At 36.9% G+C, this 24,272-nt stretch overlaps 1 protein-coding gene across 1 annotated transcript; it reads left to right on the top strand.

Moving 5' to 3' along the window:
• Positions 1–275: 275 nt before the first annotated feature.
• LOC107665825 (voltage-dependent calcium channel gamma-4 subunit-like) lies at positions 276–13,849 on the top strand. The gene is made up of 4 exons (XM_016456874.1): positions 276–776; positions 9,515–9,598; positions 9,718–9,858; positions 11,975–13,849. Exons 1-4 carry the CDS (start codon positions 557–559, stop codon positions 12,493–12,495), a joined length of 966 nt encoding a protein of 321 aa, XP_016312360.1. The 5' UTR covers positions 276–556; the 3' UTR covers positions 12,496–13,849.
• Positions 13,850–24,272: the final 10,423 nt, after the last annotated feature.

Raw genomic sequence — 24,272 nt, 5'->3', positions numbered from 1 at the left:
GCACAAAACAGTGACAATTCATTCCGGTCCCTTTATTAATTCACACAAGCATCAAAAACATACTTTATAGGCTATTTGATTTTTTTTGTCTTCACTTTTTCTTTCCTTTTCTGTTTTAAACTCATTTACAGCAGCTTTCGTTTAAGCATGAACACATATCGTGCATTTTCCTTCATCATGATGATGGTGAAGATGATGATGATGTGAGAGCGTCATCTTATTCTTCAGGCCATGTGTGTTTCTCATTGGTTAGTGTGACTGAAGGTGGGGTTTGAAGATAGCAATCCCAAATCAAAGCCATCTGAGTTTGGAAAAGAGGGATCATGCGATTATAGGAAATGGACAAGGTGATGATCAAAACTCCTCAGAAAGCATAGAAAGCAACCCCGATGAGTGAGTGCACGCAGCTGCTCACTATATAAACAGCAACATGTGGACGAGACGCGCTCAAGTTTCCTGATCACACCGACTGTCAGAACAAAGCGGCGCAAACGCGACGCGCTCCAGCGTTTGAGCGATGTGTGGATTATTACCGCGCGTATTATTATGAGTGGCCATGGCGTGGTGTGACCGTGGGATTCAGATGCTGCTGGCAACCGTGGGGGCTTTCGTGGCGTTTAGTCTGATGAGCATCGCCATCGGGACCGACTACTGGCTTTATTCTCGGGCATATATCTGTAACGCCACCAACAGCAGCACGGACGAGACGCAGACGCAGCCCAAGGTCCGCGGAGATCTCACGCACTCAGGGCTCTGGAGGATCTGCTGCATAGAGGGTACCATGTGCTTCTCATCCTTTCTTAGGCTTGAGTTTTAAAAGAGAGAAAACTAAGTTCATTGTTCAGTCTTTGTCTTCACTCAAAGAAGTCTTGCTTTAGGAGGCTTTTGTTCTTTTTCTGCGTCCAGGTGAACTCAAAACATTGAATAACCTACCCAGATACATTAAAGTGAACCAAAATCACTGTTGTTTTTCATAAACAGGCCTTTAGCAAAGAAACAACACACGTGTGAGATCTTTTATATCTTCTAGACAGCAAATGAAGAATTCTACTGAAAACCCAGAAGAATAGACTCTTAAAAGTAAAGGTGCTCCGCGATGCCATAGAAGAATCTTTTTTGTCTATAAAGAACCGTTAACATCGGAAAAACCTTTCTGTTTCACAAAAGGTTCTTTGTGGCGAAAGAAGGTTCTTCAGATTATATAAAGGTAAGAAAGAGATGGTTCTTTAAAGAACCTTTGACTGAATGGTTCTTTGTAGAACCAAAAATGGCTCCCTTTTAAGCACCTTTAATTTTAAGAGTGTAGACTAGAGTTTCAATCAAAGTGAGCTCAAATGATTTTGTAGATCACAGTATGTGCGTCGTCTGACATTCATGAATTTAGGGAGAAGCATCTAAACCATAGTTCATATCATGCAATGAAAAAGTGGTAAAATGGTCCTCTGGGTGGCCTTTCGTCCACAGGATCTGTCAACAACTCATCCGAACTCATTCACTGGGCTTGGATCTCTCTCAAGTTAACATAACTTGACGTTCACTTGGAAGGGAGTGAAAATGCTCCCCATTTCTCTGGGTTGACACCAGCGGGTTTCTGGAATGGACAGAAAGGAGTAATCAGTCCAGAGATTCTCCTCATAAAACCTCTTCCTTCATTCATGTCTTTCTTTCATTTGATGCTGTTGCTTGGAAACAATATGTCTGAAATCACTATGGTAACGTAGCTAATGTTTAAAAATAGATGAATCTGTTGCTTATGAATGTCTGTTGAAAAGAAAAAGACACGAGAGACAGGCGGACGGATAGACAAACAGATGTTTAATAGCCTATATATTTGTATAATTTCGAGAGAGGAAAGGTTTTTCCCACAACATATGCAATTTTGGCAGAGCTTTGACCCAGACAGTCAGACTGATTATTACATCATACATACGTTCATAGGCTAAAGAAGGACACCATAGTTGATGAACAGTGGTTGCTTATCTTTTAATAAAAGTCGAATGATAACGTCGTCAGGCTTCATTTTAAGAGCAGAACTCATACTGACAAAATAAAATCAATTTGTTTCTCAGGAAATTAGTTGACACCGGTAATTAACCGCTACTTAGTGTATTGTCATTTTATAGTGTGAAAACATTTGATTTTCACCCGCTGAAAGAAGAAACCTAATTCAGTTTCCAATCAAAATTTCAAAATTTATTTTATTTTATAATTTTATTTAATTTTATTCAAGTCCTGCTGATATCCAAAGTCAACAGGGCCATGGTTTATGTTTTTGTATTTTCTTATTTAATTCAAACTGATCAAAACATGTGTAGGCCTATCTAGAATGATACAGTTTTGACCCCATTTCTTACTTGTTGTACATGTTTCTCATGTACTGTAAATGAAATCTAATTAACAAATAATTAATGGTAAATTACTGTATAATAAATAAACGACTTCAAACTTTTGCATCACGTAACAAAAATTTGAAATAAAATAGAATACGTTTTTTTCTTTTGTTTCTTTTTTTAACATTTATTAAGGTTTTATTCAATTCAAGTTTATTTAGGTTTATTACTTAAACATAAATAAATACCTGAACTGTACCATATAAAATAAAATTAAATTAAACAAATAAATAATCAATAAAATAGGCCTTGAGCCCTGAGTGTATTTAATTGACTACGGTTATTATTCTTTTGTTTGTGAGATTAGGGGGTATTGGAAGAGAAGAGCTGTCACTTTTGCCATTCTCAGTGTGCGCAACTGATCTGTAATTAAATGCAGTGGCTGAAAGGCCACAGAGTCTCTAATTAGCCACTGAGTTTGACTTCCACCACGATCCACATTGAATAACACAGTCATAACGAGTTTTGAGCACGTGCCAGGTGCCTTACCGTCATTCTCGCCGTTCACCTTTCCTGCATAAACCTCAAATAAACAACCTGAATTAATCAATAATGTCAATGATAGATAAGTGATGAAAATAAATACTGCTTTGTATTTAGTCATTCCTTCTGTCATTAATAAAAATATATTTTAAGAACAAAAAACAATAGTTTTTTCATTTTTTAGTGGAAACTACAGTAAACAGAGGTTTTTCAAATTTTTATTGTTTATTCTTTTTTAAACATACATAACAACGTAGACAATCAGCCACGCAACAGTGTGTGGTACACAAAACTATGGAGCTCCGCACATGGCATGCAGGAAAAAACTAGTAGACTAAATTGTGTGCACGATTTACTATTTCGTTCCCTCGATTTGCTAAATCGTGCACACGATTTATAAATCGAGAGAATGAATTAGTAAATTGTGCGCACGATTTAGCAAATCGAGGGAACGAAATAGTAAATCGTTCGCACAATTTATTTATTTTTTCTTGCATGTCATGTTCCGTACAAAACAACAGCAATGAAATAAAAATAAAATAAATAAATAAAATACAATAAAAAAATAAACCCCTAAGTAATTATATGAAATAAAAAAACAAAAAGAAATAAATAGACTTGTCAATTACACAGAAGAGTAAATGACAAAAGACACATCAAACAACCAAATGACGCAAATATGCAGCAAAATATATATACAATTCTGCATATTCAAATATACATATTCAAATACATATACAAACATCTAGGGAGAACTTTATTTAATAGAGTTTTAAAAGATTTATCTGAGAGTCTGCTTCCTTCTACTGTACTAATGAATAGTATTACTTCAGTGTTTATATACTATTATAGTATTTATTTAGTATAATATTTTTGGAATTAGCCTATATTTTTATTTTTCAGTTTTCATTTTAAATATGTTTAAGATTTAGTCATTTTTGTTATGTAATTTTGACATTATTATTATTATTTCTGTTTAGCTTTCATTTTCATTTCAGATTTAGTTTTAGTAATTTTAGTACTTCAACTTATTGCAGTTAGTTGCAAGGAAACATTTCTAATTTTCATTCTCATTTAAGATTTTTTAAAGCCTTTTTCAGTTATTTATTTATTTATTCATTCATTCATTCATTCATTTATTCAATTTTAGTTTATCTTAGTTTAGTTTTTATTTTAGTTTTAGTTAACTATAGCAGTGCCAGTGAGACATCATTGAACGTTCTTTTTTTGTTATGTATATGAATAAAAAGCATCATGATGGCATTTTAATATTATAATTGAATTTTTACATTTCCCATGTCACTGCAATGCAAGCGTGTGGCTGTTTGTTAGGGCTTTGTTATATGGTTGCTCAAGAATTGAAAGTGACCACAACATTGTTATGCAGTTGCTAGGGTGTTCTGGGTTGTTGCTAGGGTGTTGCTAAGTGGTTTCGAAGATGTTCGGATTGCTTGCTAGCATGCAGTTCCTCCTTCAGTGAAAATAAACTTGAGAAATGATGTCCAAATTATAATACTCAGTTTTAGTAGTTTGTTGAACTCCCTAACGGTAAGTATCCACAATAATAATACTGATACTTACCTCAGCAAAGAAGCCACGGTGTATCGCCAAGGCAGTCTTCATATTGATCGATTTGAGATGACAAACAAAAGCACACTTCCCCAGCACGCAAACCACTGATTGGTTTAACTTCTCGACAAGGCAAACGATTGGCTGCCCTACCCCAATTCACAGTTATGACAAAATGCTGGAGGCGGCAGAAGGCGGGGAATATGGCAGTTGTTTCCTTGCTGCGCTGGATGTGCTCAGTAGGGATGTGGATTTGCGAGGCAGGAGGGGACTTTTGGCATGGGGGAGACGAGTGTGTTGCTGTCTGCTGTATTAAACCACAATGAAGATGTCAAAGTCATTCTTGGAGCCATTATGGAAATCAGATTGTTGGATCAGACCTGAGGTTGCCATGGAGAAGACATGCTCAGCGATGAGCATTGTTACCTCCAGGCGGGCCGCAGGGACCGAGCGCTCGTTTTCTCCTCTCTCGCGCTCCCTCTCTGATGTGCCTCCGTGTCAGTCAAGCGAGGTTCCTTATTTTGTCTTTATGAGGCTAGGTACACTTCAGTCACTGGGCCAATAACCAGCTCCTGTAAATCAACAGCCTGAGCGGAGCTTTACATAAGATTCAATGGCTCACCACACTCACTGTACACACTTACAGAAGTTATAAAGTCTGTCAAAGAGCCTGTGTGGATGTACAGTGTGGTCTCGAAGTCTGAGAACACACTGGAAATGGCTGATTTGTTTAGTTAAACCTGGAAGTAAACAGTGTCGTTAAACGTTTGAACTTTGAAGGGTCCAGATCTTTGCCACCGGGTCTTTGGATCATTTTCACATCATGTTGGTGATCAGGTTTTGTTTTTACTGTTAAATAATTTTCCATTTTTATATTAAATTACAAAAATGATCGTTTAAGATGTCCATGAGAGATGCTGAAGGCCTTGGAATCAAATAAACTGGGGACAATACAACAAATAAAGATGTACAATATTTCTGGCATATGTTAACGAAGAGGAGAAGAGAAGAGAAGAGAAGAGAAGAGAAGAGAAGAGAAGAGAAGAGAAGAGAAGAGAAGAGAAGAGAAGAGAAGAGAAGAGAAGAGAAGAGAGAAGAGGAGAAGAGAAGAGAAGAGAAGAGAAGAGAAGAGAAGAGAAGAGAAGAGAAGAGAAAAATGACCAATATTTCTGGCATATGTAAACAGAGAGAATAGAATAGAATAAAGATGTACATTATTTCTGGCATATGTAAATAGAGAGAGAATAGAATAGAATAAAGTTGTACGGTATTTCTGGCATATGTAAAAAGAGAATAGAATATAATAAAATAGAGTAGAATATAGTAGAACAGAATATAATAGAATATAGATGTACCATATTTCTGGCATTTGTAAACTGAGAGAAGAGAAGAGAAGAGAAGAGATGTACAATATTTCTGGCATTTGTAAACAGAATAGAATAAAGATGTACAATATTTCTGGCATATGTAAATAGAGAGAGAATAGAATAGAATAAAGTTGTACAGTATTTCTGGCATATGTAAAAAGAGAATAGAATAGAATAGAATAGAGTAGAGTAGATCAGAATATAATAGAATATAGATGTACCATATTTCTGGCATTTGTAAACTGAGAGAAGAGAAGAGAAGAGAAGAGAAGAGAAGAGAAGAGAAGAGAAGAGAAGAGAAGAGAAGAGAAGAGAAGAGAAGAGAAGAGAAGAGAAGAGAAGAGAAGAGAAGAGAAGAGAAGAGAAGAGAAGAGAAGAGAAGAGAAGAGAAGAGAAGAGAAGAGAAGAGAAGAGAAGAGAAGAGAAGAGAAGAGAAGAGAAGAGAAGAGAAGAGAAGAGAAGAGAAGAGAAGAGAAGAGAAGAGAAGTAAAACAAGCATAAGAGAAGAGAAGAGAAGAGAAGAGAAGAGAAGAGAAGAGAAGAGAAGAGAAGAGAAGAGAGATGTACAATATTTCTGGCATTTGTAAACAGAGAGAATAGAATAAAGATGTACAATATTTCTGGCATATGTAAATAGAGAGAGAATAGAATAGAATAAAGTTGTACAATAGTTCTGGCATATGTAAAAAGAGAATATAATAGAATAGAATAGAGATGTACAACATTTCTGGCATATGTAAATAGATAGATAGAAAGAACAGAACAGAATAGAATAGAAAAGAAAAAGATCTACAACATTTCTGTCATATGTAAAAAGAGAAAGTGAATAGAACAGAACAGAACAGACTAGAATAGAATAAAGATGTAAAATATTTCTGGCATATGTAAATGAATAGAATAGAGTAGAATAGAATAGAATAGAATAGAATAGAATAGTTTTTTGTAATGAATTTATAATGAATAATTTTGTCATTATACACAGGTGCAATTGAACTCTATTTTGGCTTCTCCCTTGTAAATAAATATGAAAACTAAAGAATAATACTTATAACCAATAGATAAATAAATAACAATTAAATAAGTAAAAGCTATATAAAAGCAATAGTTGCATTATCCATATTAAAATGCATGAGCCATGAACATTCTGTTTTTGTCTCCAACAGACAAAGAAGTATAGATTAACATAATATCACATCAACTATCTGTCATACTACTAATTATTGGCCAATGTTAGTGGTCAACATTTCTGCATATGTGCATCACTAATTAGAAAGCAAAACTTAAGTGCCCACTGGGAAAGAGGATCATTGTTTCTCCTCAGTTTTTTACTGAACAGCATCCCATTGTTGATGGATTTTATTACACAGTTTTGTCTTAAGGGGTTCCAAGGATAGGTTGTGACCCACGAACAAGATTTATTCTGAGGTTCATTAGTATACCGTTCTCACTGTGTACCTTTTATAAATACTTCATTAAATACTTTTTCTGATTGGTTAAAAAGTCTCATACTGAAATGCAGTTTTAACTTTGTAAGAACCAATGTATTCAGATTCAGCATGACATGGAGTTGGCATCACATTTTACTTTAGTAATGTGACATACTTTAGAGTGAAATAGGATATTTCAAAAGAAAGCAGCATAGGGTGTCACTTCACATGTTGGTAATTGATTAACTGATGAAAAGTGGTCTCTAAATAAGACCACAAATGTGTATTAAAAATTGAATTTGGATCTCATAACTGTATCTTATAACTCTAAAAAATACAAAACCAGAAGATAATACCATGGTAATATGATAGACACAATGATACTAGAGGATATTCATATTCATATTCATATTCATATTCATGTACCATATTATTTACATGTTACTCCAAGATGCTTCAAAGAATACTACAAATAATACCACAAATAATAGAATACCATTCTATCTATATAAAAAAAAAAAATCTGTGACATAATGTTTCAGATTCAAATTATATATCGTTTTACATTACAATATTTTACAGAGATTTTTTTTTTTTTACAATGACTAGACTAGAAAACACATGCCCCACTTTCTCAGACCTATTTAATACTAATTAATTTGCTCCTTTTTTAACACTAGACCCAATTAATGGCATGCTGGGCCACACAAAAGCTGTGTCACAGGGAGTAGACTCCACCTGGAGACAGACAGAGCGAGGGAGGTTTGCAATGTGACACTTTATGATGTATGTTAAGACCTGCTGAACACATCTCCCCGCTTAAAGTCAAGATCAAATAAAAACAAAATCAACCCAGTAACTTTCTTAATACACATTCCTGGTCTTTCCAGAGAAAATCATAAAGCTTGCTCTTACTCTGAAACAACTTTACTTTTCTGTTGACATCAGCTAGGTCACGTGGGCTACTAGTTTAATGTTAACCAATATCCAAATAACCTTTTCAATATTTCAATATTTGTTTAGGTCTGTTATAGGTTATGCAGGATTTCTAAAATGTTTCCAGTGGTTAATGCAGTCATTTAATGTTACTGTAATGTTAACAGTTAATAGTAAAGAATCAAAGAATATGAAATAATAGCAAATAACAACTCATTGGAAAAAGTCTTGCCAAGTTGAACTTTTGGCCAAGTTTAATTCACATTATGGAATTAAAATTGGTTGTGAATATGGTTTTATACCAGTTTTTTTTTTTTTTACATTTTAAATACAGAAAATGGCCATAAAACTTTTTTTGAGATTGCCTTTTCTGGTAAATACACCATACACATTTTTTGACTTCAGAGTGACAGATGATGATAACATACAGTGGTGTGAAACAGGTACAGTCCTGTTTTTTTTTTTTTTTTTACATTTTTTGCAACCAACGTTTTTTTTTTTTAGATAATGTAATCTTGTTAAAATTGATTTCATAAAATTGGTATCGAAAAAAGTATCGTTCAGGAACCGGTATCAAAGTCAAAGTATCGGTATCGATATCGAACATTTTTGAACGATACCCAGCACTACATAGAATACATTTTTGCTTTTTAAAACACGAGATGCCATAAAAATATATCCAACTGCAGAGCCGCAGTTCTGATGAATGGAAAAGAAGGCAATGTTTCAAGACACATTTTTAAATATGCAATGCTCATATGCAAGATGCTGAAAAACACTGCTAGCCAGTAGAAATTAAATCAAAATTATGCTATAGAAGAATTGCGTTTACATACAAAACATTGCATTTGATGGCATTTGAAACTGTATTGGAGCATTTACAGCATTTTGGATGTAAACAATACTGCAATGCTGAGCCTATTGGCTTGCCATACATCTAGCGTCATGTTTACATAGAAAGATAATTGCATCATCTCCTTCAGAACAAGCCCAAAGCAGACTTCTTACTTAACTGTGTCTAGACCTTGTACATGCTCATACCGGTAATATTATGCTTTGTTCACACATAGCATCAAAACAGTAATTTACTGGTAATTTTCCAGAAAGGGTTGTATGTGTGAAAGCCCCTGTTGACTTTAAAATCTGTCACTGAACAATTTCAAGGCTTAAAATTAAATCCTCTACTGCTTCATAACAGAACAAATTCCTACCATATGCAGGATGTTTTTGTTATTTGTTTAATAGTTTATTCTACTAACCAGTATTCTCACTTATGCTTGGAGATTTGCATTGTTTCCAGGTCCTCACGACTCTAATCTCGACCGTTTTCATATTTTTGTAGGTCTCAACAAAGGAAGTTGTTACAGAATCAATCATTTCCCAGATGACAATGACTATGACACAGACAGCTCTGAATATCTCTTACGTGAGTGACTCTCTCTTCAGAAATGTTACAGTGTTACTGTCTATATCTCAATGTTCTTATCATGCACATTTAGATATCTTGCTAAAGTAAAAGCCATGTTTATATGTATGTGTGAACAGGTATTGTGCGCGCCTCCAGTGTGTTCCCCATCCTCAGTACCATTCTGCTGTTGCTGGGGGGGCTATGTGTCGGGATAGGACGCATCTACAACAAGAGGAACAACATATTACTCAGTGCAGGGATACTATTTGTGGCAGCAGGTAAACTTGCTAATGACCATCTGCTAACATCCACACAGGGGTCTTTTAACTCACTTAAGACACTTTTAGCACCATTACCAAATACAATTTGTTAACTGAATATAACTGGAATATAATATAGGAGAATTTCTATGCTCTGATAGCACAACTTATCCCTGCTGTTACTGGCAGGTGAACTGGAACTGAGGGGGCGACAACTCCCCCACTTTTTTTCATTGGTAGCTGTTATTCAACCGAATTTAGTGAGTTGATATTACTTGTTCTAAAAGTGCCTTCCTTTTATTCACTAAAGTTTCATCACCTGATACACCTACTGTAAAGTTGGTGAAAAGACTTTAACAAAACGGTAAAAGACTGTATAAAGTATTAGGCTAGTAGTAAAAGCAGCACTAGGCTAGATGGCATAGTGTGTCTTGGCGGGTCATGCATTTCCTAGATGCTGCAATTGCAATTGTTGCTAATTACCACAGTAATCTGTATCGGCATGTCTACAATATTAGAAAGGTCAAGATCCACATGTAAATCAAGTGGTTTATAATACCTGGTAAGCTATCCGTTAGCATTCCCATTCATCTCAATAGCAGTTTTTCAACAAGATGGTAATGTTACAACATAAACCGGCAGGGGCTAATTGGACCATGCTAATGTAATGGAGTCTAGCTCCGAAGAATTGTGCAGGTAAAACTCACTCTCCTGGCCTCAAGGCTAGAGGCTATGTTCTTTAGCAACCTTGTTAGCATTCCCATCACGCATGACAGTTGACACTGGTTCAAATCCCTCTCAAAATGGTGCAAGTAGGACCAGTTACATTGGTGCCTTGACCCAAATAGGAGTGAGGTTTAAGGGGGTGAGTGACAGAGGCAACTAGTAAGAGCTATGCAGGTAGATCTCACTCCCTTGGCTTCAAGAGGCACATTAGCAATTGATTCTAGAGGCTGTGGTCTTTTGCATCTTTGTTAGTGGATTGCCTCCCATGCTGATTGACGCTGGTTCAAATCTTGATGCCATGACCCGGATGGGAGTGAGCTTTAGGGTGGAAAGTGTAACAGAGGCAAGCTTTGCAGGTAAACCTCATTCCCCTGGCCTCAAGGCTAGAGGCTATGTTCTTTAGCATCCTTGTTAACATTCTTGCTGCGCATGGCAGTTGACACTGTTTCAAATCCCTCTCAGGGAGGTGCTAGTAGTACCCGTTACATAGGTACTGTGGCCCAAATAGGAGCGAGGTTTAGGGGGTGAGTGACAAAGGCAAGACAGTAAGAGCTGTGCACATAGACCTCACTCCCTTGGCCTCAAGAGGCACACTAGCAACTAATGTTAGAGTCTGTGGTCTTTAGCATCCTTGTTAGCGGATGGCCTCCCATGTTGGTCGACGCTGGTTCAAATCTTGGTGACATGACCCGGATGGGAGTGAGATTCAGGTTGAGTGTAACAGAGGCAAGCTGTGGAGGTAAACTTTACTCCCCTGGCCTTAAGAGGCATACCACCAACTCATGCTAGAGGCTGCAGTCTTTAGTATTCTTGTAAGCATGCCCGCCTCTCATGCTGGTTGACGGTGGTTTGAACCTAGCTCATTGTGGTGCATGTAGGACCAGTTACAGCAGGGGTAGCCAACCCTGCTCCTGGAAGGCTAACTTCCTGTATAGTTTAGCTCCAGTCTTTATTATACACACCTGAACCTTCAAATCAAAGTGTTCAGGGTTACTTCAAAAATAACAGACAAGTGTGTTTTAGCAGGTTTTGCTACCCTGAGTTACACTAACCAGCCAAACATAACATAAACCCTTGACATAAACACATGCTGCTCAGAAGACATTTGCAGCCTGTGCCAAGTGCCATGTCTACATTAATATTAACCCCTGAGAAAATCTATCCCATTTTGTCTAAAATCTGTTTTGTTGGTTCGTACAACTGAAGGCTGCTCAACCTGCAGTGTTAACCTTTCAATGTTGACATATCCCAACCAACTGAATGTAACATCTTGGTGTTGGAATCCACATTTATCCATATATTTATCCTTTTAACCAAGGAAAAGTTGAATAAAGTCTTAAGTCTGTTATATTACTTCATATCAAGGAATTTTTCTTATGCTTTCCTGGCTCTGTTTTGTGTCTGGCAGGTTTGAGCAACATCATCGGTATAATCGTCTACATCTCCAGCAATGCCGGTGACCCCAGTGACAAACGAGACGAAGACAAGAAGAACCAGTATAACTATGGTTGGTCGTTCTACTTCGGAGCGCTCTCTTTCATTGTGGCTGAGGCAGTGGCCGTTCTGGCTGTCAGTATCTACATTGAGAAGAGCAAGGAAGTACGATTCAAAGCGCGTCGTGAGTTCATCAAGTCTACCTCGTCCTCTTCACCGTATTCTCGCATACCTAGCTTTCGCTATCGTCGACGGCACTCGCGCTCCAGCTCTCGTTCAACAGAAGCATCTCGCGAAGCATCACCTGTGGGCATGAAGAGGATGAGCTCGGTGCCTGTCGGAGAGATCAGCATGTACACATTGACAAGAGACCCCCTCAAGTCAGGGACGGACGGCTCCTACAGCCCAGACCACGATTCGGGATTCCTCCAAGTGCACAACTGCTTTTCCAAAGACCTTAATGATGGTATCAGCAGGAGGACAACACCTGTATGAGGGTACACACTGGAATGGAAGAGATAATGTTAAGGCCATACTGAATGGATAGCCATCAGGGCTCAGTGGCCTGTGGCAGATGCCAGTGGAAGGGACACTCATTGGTGAAGGCAGTCAACCAGTGACGTCTCTCATCGGTGAAGGAGAAGCAGGAAAGAAGTTAAGAAGGAAAGATTTCATCTTGACATTCAACAACCATTGTGAACACGCTAATTTGTTTTTCTCCTTGCTTGGTCCTCACATATAAACAGGAACTTTCAGAGAGGCTCATCTCTCATCAAAGGGCAAGACATGCAAATGTAAAATGGATGGTCTTTGGCAGATATTAAGAACTTTGAGTAAGCCAGTCCATTCCCTTGGTTGATAAATATCTTTTTGTTTGTCAGTACAGTGCCATACTCTCAATGTATACCAATGTGATAATGACTCTCACAGTATGAGATGGTGCTAACATAGGCTCACAGCTGGAGCCTTCCCACTATTGTGTGTTCAGTACAGACTCGAATTGAATACTGAACGCCCTTGTTCGTGTCATATGTTTGTAGCCACAGTTGTCTATTCAGTGTGCCTATCATCTTGGCAGTATCAACTGCTCAGACTTACTCTGGAGCCACTTTGCAACAGTGCAAAACTGTATTCCTCTCGTTTTGTTGTTGTTGTTAACTAGAAATATCAGTTGTATTACTAAATAATCACTGGGACAATTTAGTTTAGGAGATTTATGACTACTAATTGTATATAAACACCCTGCTGAAAAGACCAGCTTGGATTTTCATGATGTTCTGACTGGTTTGTTCTGGTCTGGTGCTTTCCTATGTGGCGAACCTGCTTAGACATGCTGTTCATCAGCAAAATTTGACCAAGGAAGTCTTGCTGGTTAAAGTCAGCATGATATAGTATTTGCAACCTATTTTATTTTTGTCATATGACGTATCTCTGAATGAAAGGCTGGATTGGACTTTGCCCATTGGAAACTGATTGGATTCTGAAAAGTTTACTCACGTTCCAAATAAAAAAAAAATTCCAATAATGTCCAGGCAGCTATTTTCCATATAAAGAATGTGAATGAGAATCGGGGCTGTAGTTAACCAGAATTATGTCTTTAATCATCTCCATGATACCAGTTGCAATCACCAGGCTGGAAAGGAAGATTATCAGTGAATAATAACTTGGATTACTAATGGACTACTATTATGATGCTTTTTTGTCAAGTGTACCTTATGACTCATACACGATATTCCAAGTGACTGAACCATTGAGTCACCTTAGAAGGAAATCAGTCCAATAAATGAATCATTCCAACTGTTTGTGTGAACTTGATTGTACAAAATACACTGAAATGATTCGACTCAAATGAACGATTTGTTCACAAATCAGATGTTGAAGCTCGACAGCCCCCATTGTCATTCAATTTGATTATATGGAAAAGGGTGGCCAGGATATTTCTTTAAACGAATGAGTAAAGTTGATGGAGCATGAGCAGAGCCAGACCAGTGGGTGAAACTTACATTACTTTGGTGACATCAACCAAAAAGGAAAATGATTTCAGCTGCAGTTTCTTTTGAAAGATAACAAAGACAGGGAAAGATTATAGAGACCTTTTTCCATGTGCACTGATGAGTCATAATGCACAATAATCCCATAGATATTTATTAAGCAAGTAAATTGAGTTTTGATTTTATGTTGTGTTTAAGCTAGTTCAGAAGTCAGGTTTAGACTCCAGGGTTCCTTGCCCAGCACCAGCGTCCAAAACACATCATATGATGGTGACCAGCTCTAATGGTCTTTTCAGCAGGGAAATATAGCAGTATTCAACAGGCCTCACGTTTTCTACTATCACTTCGAATTCTGACTGCCATTGATAGTAGATCAACAAGTGTCAGTAGTTAACCAGCCAGTGTCGTCGCTTTCCATTGTGAATCAGTCAAAGAGTGATGTAATTCCTCAGCCTTCATCTCCATCGAGGGGTTTCACCTCTACTAAAGCTCGGCCTTTGCCTGAATGTGGGTTAAATATAGCCACTCCTTCTCGTGAATTTGAGTGATGGCTGTGGAACGTCTGAATGGGGCACCTTTGGGGATCTGACATTGTTTGAGTCCGCTGAAAAATGTCAGACATCCGGAAATGAAAGACAAGTTTTGAGCCGGTCAGCCCTGACAAGCATTTCAGCGACTGCTGATAAGTATCTAGGGCAGAGCAGTATGAAAGACATCAGTGTGGCCGATCCAGCCCTTTAGAAGACCATTCAAAGTGTCTTAGCCTCACCAGAGCCTTATGCCTGGATTTCTCTTTGAGTCGACAATATAACCTCATCTCTTCTTTGTTACTGCTGGTTTTCCTCACCCATCTCGTATCCCCTCGACAGATCCTTAGTGAAGAATCTATAGCTTTTTCCCACTAAGGACTGCATTATCCATGTGAGCGGTCAAATCCGTATCACTAAAAGTGTTTCCTCACAAAAGGAGAGGTTGCAGGGTAGATGTAAATATCTGGTAGATGTTTCACTAAATTGAAGCATTTACAGCTACCTTTTCTTAGTAAAGCCATTTTGACACAAGCTTTTGAGCCATGGCTCTTTGTAGAACGGTGTGTGGTGGGTAGATGTAAATGTTTGCATGTTTTTCTCTAACCCATTGACTTTGTGTGCTTTTAACAGTATTATTAACAGGATGACTCTAGGATGCCTCACTGCCAAGCATCGCTCACTATAAATACCTGTAATGTTCTCTCTGTTCATCACGGAAGGCATTTTGTCCTTCTGGTTTTCTTGATTTGCTAATGTTGTTCTCAGTATTTCTCTGGATCACGGACAAGTCAACATATCGTTGCTCACATAAATAAATTGAATCGAGGAACGGTGTCTCGCTTATGCATATGTGCTTTGTTATGTGAATTTTATTGTTTTGTAACGGGACTAGGAATAATAAAACAGCCTAGCAGCCTATATTTGCATAATAAAGAACCTAATTAGAAAGACGATTTGTTTTTGGCATTTGACGCTTTAAAGTACATCTAAAGATCTATTTTAAAGGTTAGACAGATCATGTGACTTTAATGCGAGAGTCAATCCTGCCATAACTTACGCATTCTGCCATTATTTACTCACCCTCATCTCATTCCAAATCCATTTTTTCAATAATGTCAAGGCAGCTATTTTCCATATATTGAAAGCATGACTGATGATTGGTGCTTTAATTGATCAAAATTATGTCCGTATTCATCTGTTTTTTAAAAAGGTCAATAGACTGACTTCATGATGCCAGTTGCAATGGTTAACCTGACTGGAAAGGAAGATTATCAATGAATATTGGCTTGGATTACTAATGGGCTACTATTATGATGCTTTTATTTCAAGTTGTCCTTATGACTCATACACTATATTCCAATTGACTCAATTATTGAATCACCTGAGAACTGAATCAGTCCAGTGAATGAATCGTTCCAACTGTTTGTATGAACTTGATTGTATAATATACACTGAAAAGTTGTTCACGAATCAAATGTAATTTTGAAGCTTTACAGCCCCAGTCCTCATTCACTTTCATTATATGGAAAAGGGTGGCCAGGATATTTCTTTAAAAATTGACATTTTTAGTTTTTAGTTATGATTTAGTTGCATTATGGTCATACAGGTTTGAAATTACATGAGTAAATGACAGAATTATAAAGCACACGTGCTGTTCCTCCTCTATGAATAATGCTGAGATACTTTGAGGATGAAACAAAATGAGGAATGTCATGTAAAATGTAAAAACAGGCCAAAATGTCAACATTTTGAACATTTTCTGACACAATCCAGTGATTGAACTTCCTGTCTCTGAACTGTTTTGACACCTAAAATAAATGAGATTTTCTTGCACTTGTGTATAACTAGTGAGTCTGGCCTTCCAGTGACATTTATGAATGGTTTGAATCTTTGGTGAATTCCATATTCCTCTTACCTCTCAGTAATGGGATATGAGCTAAAGAGTCATTTATTTAAAAGCAGGCTGTTCGTTAATCTTCAAAGCAAGGACATCAAAACAAGTTTTTACCACTTTAACAGAAGAAGAGCATGAAGTAGTCACACAACAATGACAATTGGTGGTGTTTGGGTTATCACAATTGCTTATTTTTAGGATTATGGATTTAAACAACCCCCTAACCATATAAGTATTAAAGTGAATATTCTTGTCCTGCACCATTTGTGCTTCAGACATGAATTATACCTCAAATTATGCAACATGTTAAAGAAAGGTGTGCTTTTATTATTCTAAGAGATCTATGGAAGATTATTTACACCAAAAATAGAAACATTTTAAAGGTAATCGCAACTATTTAATTGCAACTGATTTCAGATTTATTTTCACACAGTTCTGAGTTTATATCTCAAAATTCTGACTTTTGTTCTCACAAGACAAAGAAAAGTGTAATTGCGAGTTAATCACTGACTTTTTTTTGGATATAAATTTGTAATTCTGAGAAAAAAAGTCTTACTGCATGACGTCTTTTGCTCAATTCTGTGAAAAAGATCCAAATTGTGAAATAGAAACAGATCTGTGAGAAAAATAATTCTGAATAGTGAAATAAAAAGTTGCAATTACCTTTTTATTTTTATTCTGTGACAGAAACAAGCTTCCATTGAGATCAGACTTCATATTTTTGCTTGTACATCAATAAAATGCCATATCTTTTGACCAGAATATTAATACGGTGGGCTCTAAAAAATAAAAAATGCTGGGTTAAATATAACCCAGCGCTAGGTTAAAAAGGGACAAACCCAGCTATTGGGTTATTTTGACCCAGCGGTTAGGTTGTTTTGAACCCAACCGCTGGGTCAAAACAACCTAAACGCTGGGTCAAAACAACCTAACCGCTGGGCCAAAACAACCTAAACGCTGGGTCAAAACAATCTAAACGCTGGGTCAAAACAACCTAACCGCTGGGCCAAAACAACCTAAACGCTGGGTCAAAACAACCTAACCGCTGGGTCAAAACAACCTAAACGCTGGGTCAAAATAACCTAACCGCTGGGTCAAAACAACCCAATAGCTGGGTTTGTCCCTTTTTAACCCAGCGCTGGGTTATATTTAACCCAGCATTTTTTAGAGTGTTGGGTCGGTAAGAAACCCCCCCCCCCCAAAAAAAAAACCTGGCAATCCAACAGCAACAACGTGGGTAAGCACCAGTAACATTTTCTTTAGAAATTTGAAATCAAACTGCTTTAGATCTGTGTGCATATAAGGTAGTGTCTTTTTAAATAATGAAACAACACAAACATTGTTAGAAGGAAAATACTCTTCACCATGACATTCTTATTCTGTAATGGTACAGTCTTTGACCTTGCCAATAAGAGCGTTTGTCTCCATCCTCTCTAATAGTCTTCATTATTAACCGGCTGTTTACTCAGTATTAAGAAATTAGTCCATCTGAATGGCCCTGATCAGCCGTGTTCTGCCGCATTACTGCCCACCGTGTCTGTGGCACAGATTAAAGCTGATGGAGAATGGTACAAACCGATTTGGTATGCGACAGTTCTATTTTCAGTGACCTTTATGGAGATGGCCCAGAGGGTTTGGGTAATCTAATTTAGCTTGAATAATATTGCCTGTCATTAGGAAATGCATACAGTCTATTCACCTCCTCCTTCAGCCTTGCATATAATCTGAAACCAATCACCATTGTCTTTCCATTTGGAAGCTAACGCATTTAAAGGAATCAAATTGTTATTTATTTGAATTCAAAGGAGCCTAATGAAACACTCGTGACAAGATGAGATTGATTTTGCATTGTGGCTGTCATGTACTTGCGACACGCTCGGCAAAGTGAACTTTAGACCGCGTTAGCCGTATCGGCGATTGGAGATTGGGTTTCCCAGCTGTGCAGTGCGATGGTGACACACAGAGGTAAAGATGCTGCTGCGTTGACGTTGATTGTGACAGACTGGGCGAGATGTTTCTCATCTGTTGCATGTGACCCACAAACATCAGGGTCTGTGTGATAAAACTGTAGCACAAAAGAGTGTTGATCCTGTATTCACAAACAGCACTGAACAGAAATGTGTTGATTTACCAGAGGGGTCGAGGTTTTGCAGGTTAGCATGGCCCCATTAGCACCTGCTGGTAGATGCTGAAACTAAAAAGCATCTCTCTCCTTGGACAGGCATTAAAAAAGCTTGCTATGTAATTTTTGAGTGCCATTTAGCCACCATGACCAATGATTTTCAATTGTATACTTTCCCTTGTGAAAAAGAAGTGCACTTAATTGTATTGAATGTGCACTTGTGGTCTACTTCAAATCATAAAAGTATATATATTTTTTTTAAATGTACTTGCAGATAAAATAATAATGAAATAAAGGCCATTGAAGTCTACTTGAAAAGACTACACTTGAAGACTATGTTTCTTAAGACACCTTTGAAAAAGTGTATGTTAAATCATGTTTTAATAAGATTTTGACAGATTTTAAAGAAATACACTTATTTTGATGTGTTGACTAACATACTGTGTGTACTTGTGTACTAAACATAAGTGTACTAAATTGCAACGTTATCCTTACAAATTTGTATTAATAAAGAAATACAATAGAAATGACATTATTTAGTACACTTAGTACACTTTAACCCTATTTCAAAGTCAATAATTATGAAATTATATACAAATATATACTTAAGTCCTACTTTAAAGCACTCTAAATTTCAGCTAATAGGATTTAATATTAATATAAACTATAATGCATTTTCATTTATTGCATTTAACATGCAGTTAAGTACCTGAAAACATTACATTCAGTTCACACTTAAGTATATTTTAAGTAGGCCTATGCTAAAGTATCATTCTTTTTCATAAGGGTCCTGGGGTCCTGAGTCAGCAAAAACTACCATTGAGATTAATGCCAATGCTAATAGTTTCATTAAGTATAATATGGATCTTGGATTTAGCATCAGAAACCACATACAGAAGTCATCATTCATATTATGTGGAAAAGTGCAGCTTGGACATTCTACTAAACTTCACAAGAAATAAAATGAGTTTGAGGGTGAGTAAATGGTGAGCTGGCTCAGTTCAAACTAATGGATTGTAACAGTAAAACTGCTATTTAACCCTGTGTTTCTGGTTAGACTATTAATTTGAATCGCCATTTATGTTCATAATTGACATTTCGATGTAAAACAGTATATTCAATAATAAGAAAAGCAGGATGGGATTTGATTTTATCCATTCAGAATTGTTTGAAACAAAGTGGTGTGGAGTTGTTTTGGAGGAAGAACAAGATAAACTTTTTTTTTTAAGAATATGCAGTGATGAGACTTTCACCATGAAGACTAGGAATATGTATTAAGACAGTAAAGGTTCCTTTTAATTTAATTCTATGTACATAATTCAAATCTCAGTTTTACTTCTAAGCAAATGCCTCATTTGATTAACATGCAGTTTGTGAAAAGGTTTGACCGAATCATCAAAAAGAATCAAATCACAGTGTCACTTGTCAAAACACCTGCTTCTCCATTTTTAAATGTCACCTGCAGATAGTACTAAAGCAAGGCAAAAACACATCATTTAGCAACCCATTTTTAACACAGCCTATTCCATCTGTCGCTCACAGGTAGGACAGAAATGACTTTCTAATTAGAATGAGTACATAACCCATTTTCACGGTTTAACACTTTAGATCGGGAAACAACTGACATAAATGTGGTGGTCCTCAGTATATTTTAGACATCATACGCGGAGGTGAATGAAAAGATAAAAACAGCATCAATACGGTAAAAACGTCAGAGAAAATAAGAGTACATTTACAAATGATCAGAATTGATACTTAATAATGATACGAGCTTTGAGTTATTTTGAGAATAGCTGTAAATTATCTATTTATACAGCTGAATAAGCTGGGATAAAATTAGCTGCCTGTTGTGGATGTAAATGTTCAGTGTTGTTGTGAATTAAGGGGTGCTTCTCATTTAAAAATGATTGAAAGTCTGAAGCATGAGTGGCGTGTTTGGAAACCTCTGCCCAGCATCTAAATCCCTGTCATATCCTAGCTACCACGCAGAGCCATGCGGATGAAAAATGACTTCAAGAGAGTTCTCCATCTCAATGAATGCGTCCACCATTATTCACACAACATACATCAGGTCCAGGGTGTAGTTCCTGAATAGTAACGCCTCACTTCAGGATAGCTGCTCTTTTGCCGTGTGCCATTTTTTGCACGTGTTTTGTGTAAAAACGGAAAGCGGCGAAAGACCTGTCACCAAAGAAAATGGGCCAGAGTCTTAATAAGTGGGCCACAGCGTTTTACAAAAAGTTCCGACTTAGATGTCGGTTTATGTTACGCTACATTATTAACACGTAAGGGTAACTCAAGTGCGAGGGACACTACAGCTGTTTACGTTCTGCGCTCTTTCTTCTACAGTGAGTGGCAAAGAAAGTGATTCAATAAATGGGCAGCTGTGTGAAGACACTATGTCATGGGGAACGTTCTAGTTTGTTTATCTTACACTGACGTCTATGGGAATAATGATCTGCAACCATGGCTCCATAGTACTACCACTGTATTCTTTACAGTTAATCTTTCAGTACTATGATTTATATCAAGTACCATCATGTATAATCATAGATAGAAATTGGTAGTGTTGGGTCTGAGTTCACCTTTTCGAGTCAGGTCCTAGTCTTTAACCAGCTGAGTTTGAGTGGTAAACGTTTATTAATGTTTTTTTTTTAATGTTGTTACTTATTTTTATTTTTATGCTATCTTATGTTACACACAACATTCGTCTGTACTCTGAAAAATGTTTGCATCCAAAATGTCCGAGTCCAAGTCCATTTGAGTACCCCAACTCTAGAAATATTCAGTTTTGCTGTATTAATACATTACAGTACATTTAAATATTACAACAGGCAATTCTGAATATTAGAAATATTACAGCACAATTAAGGATTTAAGCATTCTTCATAGCAACCTCTGTGTGTGTGTGTGTGTGTGTGTGTGTGTACCTGGTACCTGGAATGTTCCCACAGGTATAGTAATACCAGTAAATTTTGACCTTGTGGGGACATTTTTTGGTCCTCGTGAGGAAACAAGCTTATAAATCATACAGAATGATCTTGTTTGAAGATCTAAAATAGCAGAAGGTTTCTTGTGAGGGGTAGGTTTAGGGCTAGGGTTAGGATTAGGGCAAAGAAATAAAAAATACAGTTTGTACAATATAAAAACCATTACGCCTCTGGAATGTCCCCCTAAATCATGGAAACCCAACATTGTGTGTGTGTGTGTGCTTGGCATCAAGAGAGTGAACATAAATCTGTGCTGTGCTTAATTTGTGCTATTTTGTATCTTTTTAATATTACTTTTATCTCTATCTGTCTACCTTTCATTTCTGTCAGGACCACTATCGTCAAAGATGATTGACAATTATGTCATATTCCTATAGGTAGATGGGGATCAGCTGAGAGTCAGCTGATGCTAGCTTGACTAACGTGACCTGCCAGAACTAACGCTATGCTAGATTTTTTTTTTATTAATTGATAGAAGAAGAATTGGCTTTCTGTTGACTATTCTGATATTCTAATTCAAAAAAAGAAGATAAATCTAGATAAAGTATAATTAAAATAGAATAGAAAGTGCTAGAGTTAGAGGGTCAAATAAAGGAGATTAATTAGTATACAGTAGCAACACTGTTTATATTAATGTAACTGCTGACCCTGAATTAAAAAACCTTGTTCATCTTTATACTTCACTATTAACATTTCAAGTGACTGCTAAATACATTGTAAATATATTGTATATGATTATATAATTGAACTCACTTAAAGGGGTCATATGATGCGATTTCAAGTTTATTATTTACTGTCTTTACATTTATTTTGAAAGATGAAGCTCACGATTATGGTAAGGGGCGTTACATTTCCGACGAGTGCTTGCGGTGTTCGGCCAATCACAATGCACTGGGTCAGCTGACCAATCAGAGCAGACCGCGCTTGTCGGAAGGAGGGACTTTGTAGAAAACGACGCGTTTGAGAGAGGCGGGGCATAGAGGACCTACAATAATGTACAGTATTTGAAAAATAATGTGTTTTTTGAAAATTAAAGCATGTCAGCATATTCTGTTACACCAAATACACCAAATAATGATCTTTAAAAAAGCATCATATGACCCCTTTAACATATTTACGATTTGTAAACAACACTTTTTCTGCTGAACAAAATGTAAGTTGTGCTTGACTGTGCAAAGCTCAAAACTGTGCAAAATTATGAAAACCATGGTTTTATTAGAGTAAAAGTGTAGTAACCATGTTTTTTTTTTTTGGAGGGTTGATTACAATTTGTATAGAGCACAGTTTTACTATACCATGGTTTAACTACAATAACTGTGTTTTTTTGGTTTTATCTGTAGTAAAACCATGGTTAATTTTGGTTGAAGAGGTTAAAGAGGTGGTTGCTAAGCTGTTCTGATTGGTTGGATGGTTGCTATGTCATTTATTACGGAAACAGCTCACCCTAGGCCTCTATGATATTCTCAAGATAGTCCCGATTTCAACATAAATTGGTATAAATTGGAAGAGTTACCAAATTTTGTTTGTTCATATCACTAACCCTAAGTAATAGCAATAGTAATAGTGATGCTTGCCATTGGAAGTGCTACTAATAACTCTTTATTTTAAATAGCAAACTTAGTAACATTTAAAAACTTTTTCTTTCTTTTTTTAAATAAAAGCTAACAATGAGAGTCCAGAGTCTTAATCTCCTCCTGAAACTCAAATCCATTTTGATACCCAGGTTTACAGCCTCTCGCACTCACTGACGGTGGAAAGTAGATCATCTACTAATAAAAGGAAATTTCCCATGAGCCTCTCGGATCCAGCGAGCAAGAGTAGCACAGGAAATAATTAAACTGCTTTGGAAAAGCAAGGCACAAGGATAATGAACACAACAAGCCTTCAACATCAAATCATGCAAGATGAAAATGAAACATGTAAAATACATCAGTACATGTAAAATTTGAAAAGTCTTGCCCAGTGACTCGTCACAATTTGAGACTCTACACTGCGAGAATCTGCACGTCATCTCGGCTGTTCATAGATCAATCAGCTGTGAGCTTGAGGCTACTCTTCAGCAAAAACCCAATTTTATTTTCAACTGAAATCCATAGCTACACAAACTGACTTTGGATGGGTTGTTTTAGAACATTTTTAAAAATAATGTAAGTACTGCTCGAAACAAAGATGACTTATTGGTAAGCCAAGCCACATCACAAGTTGACATTGATGTTTTAGTTAAATTATTTACATTGTGAATACAATTCAATGGAAAAAATGAAATAATTCCATCCATCCATTAAAATCTCAAAACAGGGTTTCTGGAGCGTATTCCAGTGTCTCAGGCCGAAAGTATAGAAACACCCTGGATGGATGACCAGTCCATCACCAAATCTCAAATAGGATATTATTAAATAATTTTATTTCTGACAGATCTGGCATCATCTGGCTGTTTATTCATTACTATGCAAGTGATCACATGTCCTAATGGTCTAAGACATCAGCCAGTACACAAATTCAGACATGAGCCCTCTGGCTTGTCAAAGCTGTGTTTCTGTAATTTCTGTATTTCCTCTATGTGAGCTGCAGATTTTACAATATTAGTTAATAAACTTTCCCAGCCTGCATCATGAAGGCAGGTCTAAAGGCACAGCCCACCATACCAAACGACTGTCTTACGGGGAGGGAGAGAGAGAGAGAAAACTAGGGCACTATTATCTGGCCTCTTTTTCCAAGCAGAAGCAGAGATTTGTGGACAGCGAG

Source organism: Sinocyclocheilus anshuiensis, unplaced genomic scaffold, assembly GCF_001515605.1.
Source record: "Sinocyclocheilus anshuiensis isolate Anshui unplaced genomic scaffold, SAMN03320099.WGS_v1.1 scaffold229, whole genome shotgun sequence".
In the NCBI taxonomy this organism is placed as follows: domain Eukaryota; kingdom Metazoa; phylum Chordata; class Actinopteri; order Cypriniformes; family Cyprinidae; genus Sinocyclocheilus; species Sinocyclocheilus anshuiensis.
This window is presented reverse-complemented; position numbering and strand designations above follow the sequence as displayed.

Excerpts from the sequence above, each read along its gene's own strand:
- LOC107665825 (XM_016456874.1), top strand. The coding sequence starts at position 557 with ATGGCGTGGTGTGACCGTGGGATTCAGATGCTGCTGGCAACCGTGGGG. Across the intron at positions 777-9,514 it reads GAGGATCTGCTGCATAGAGG|GTCTCAACAAAGGAAGTTGT; the intron begins GTACCATGTGCT and ends ATATTTTTGTAG. Across the intron at positions 9,859-11,974 it reads GATACTATTTGTGGCAGCAG|GTTTGAGCAACATCATCGGT; the intron begins GTAAACTTGCTA and ends TGTGTCTGGCAG.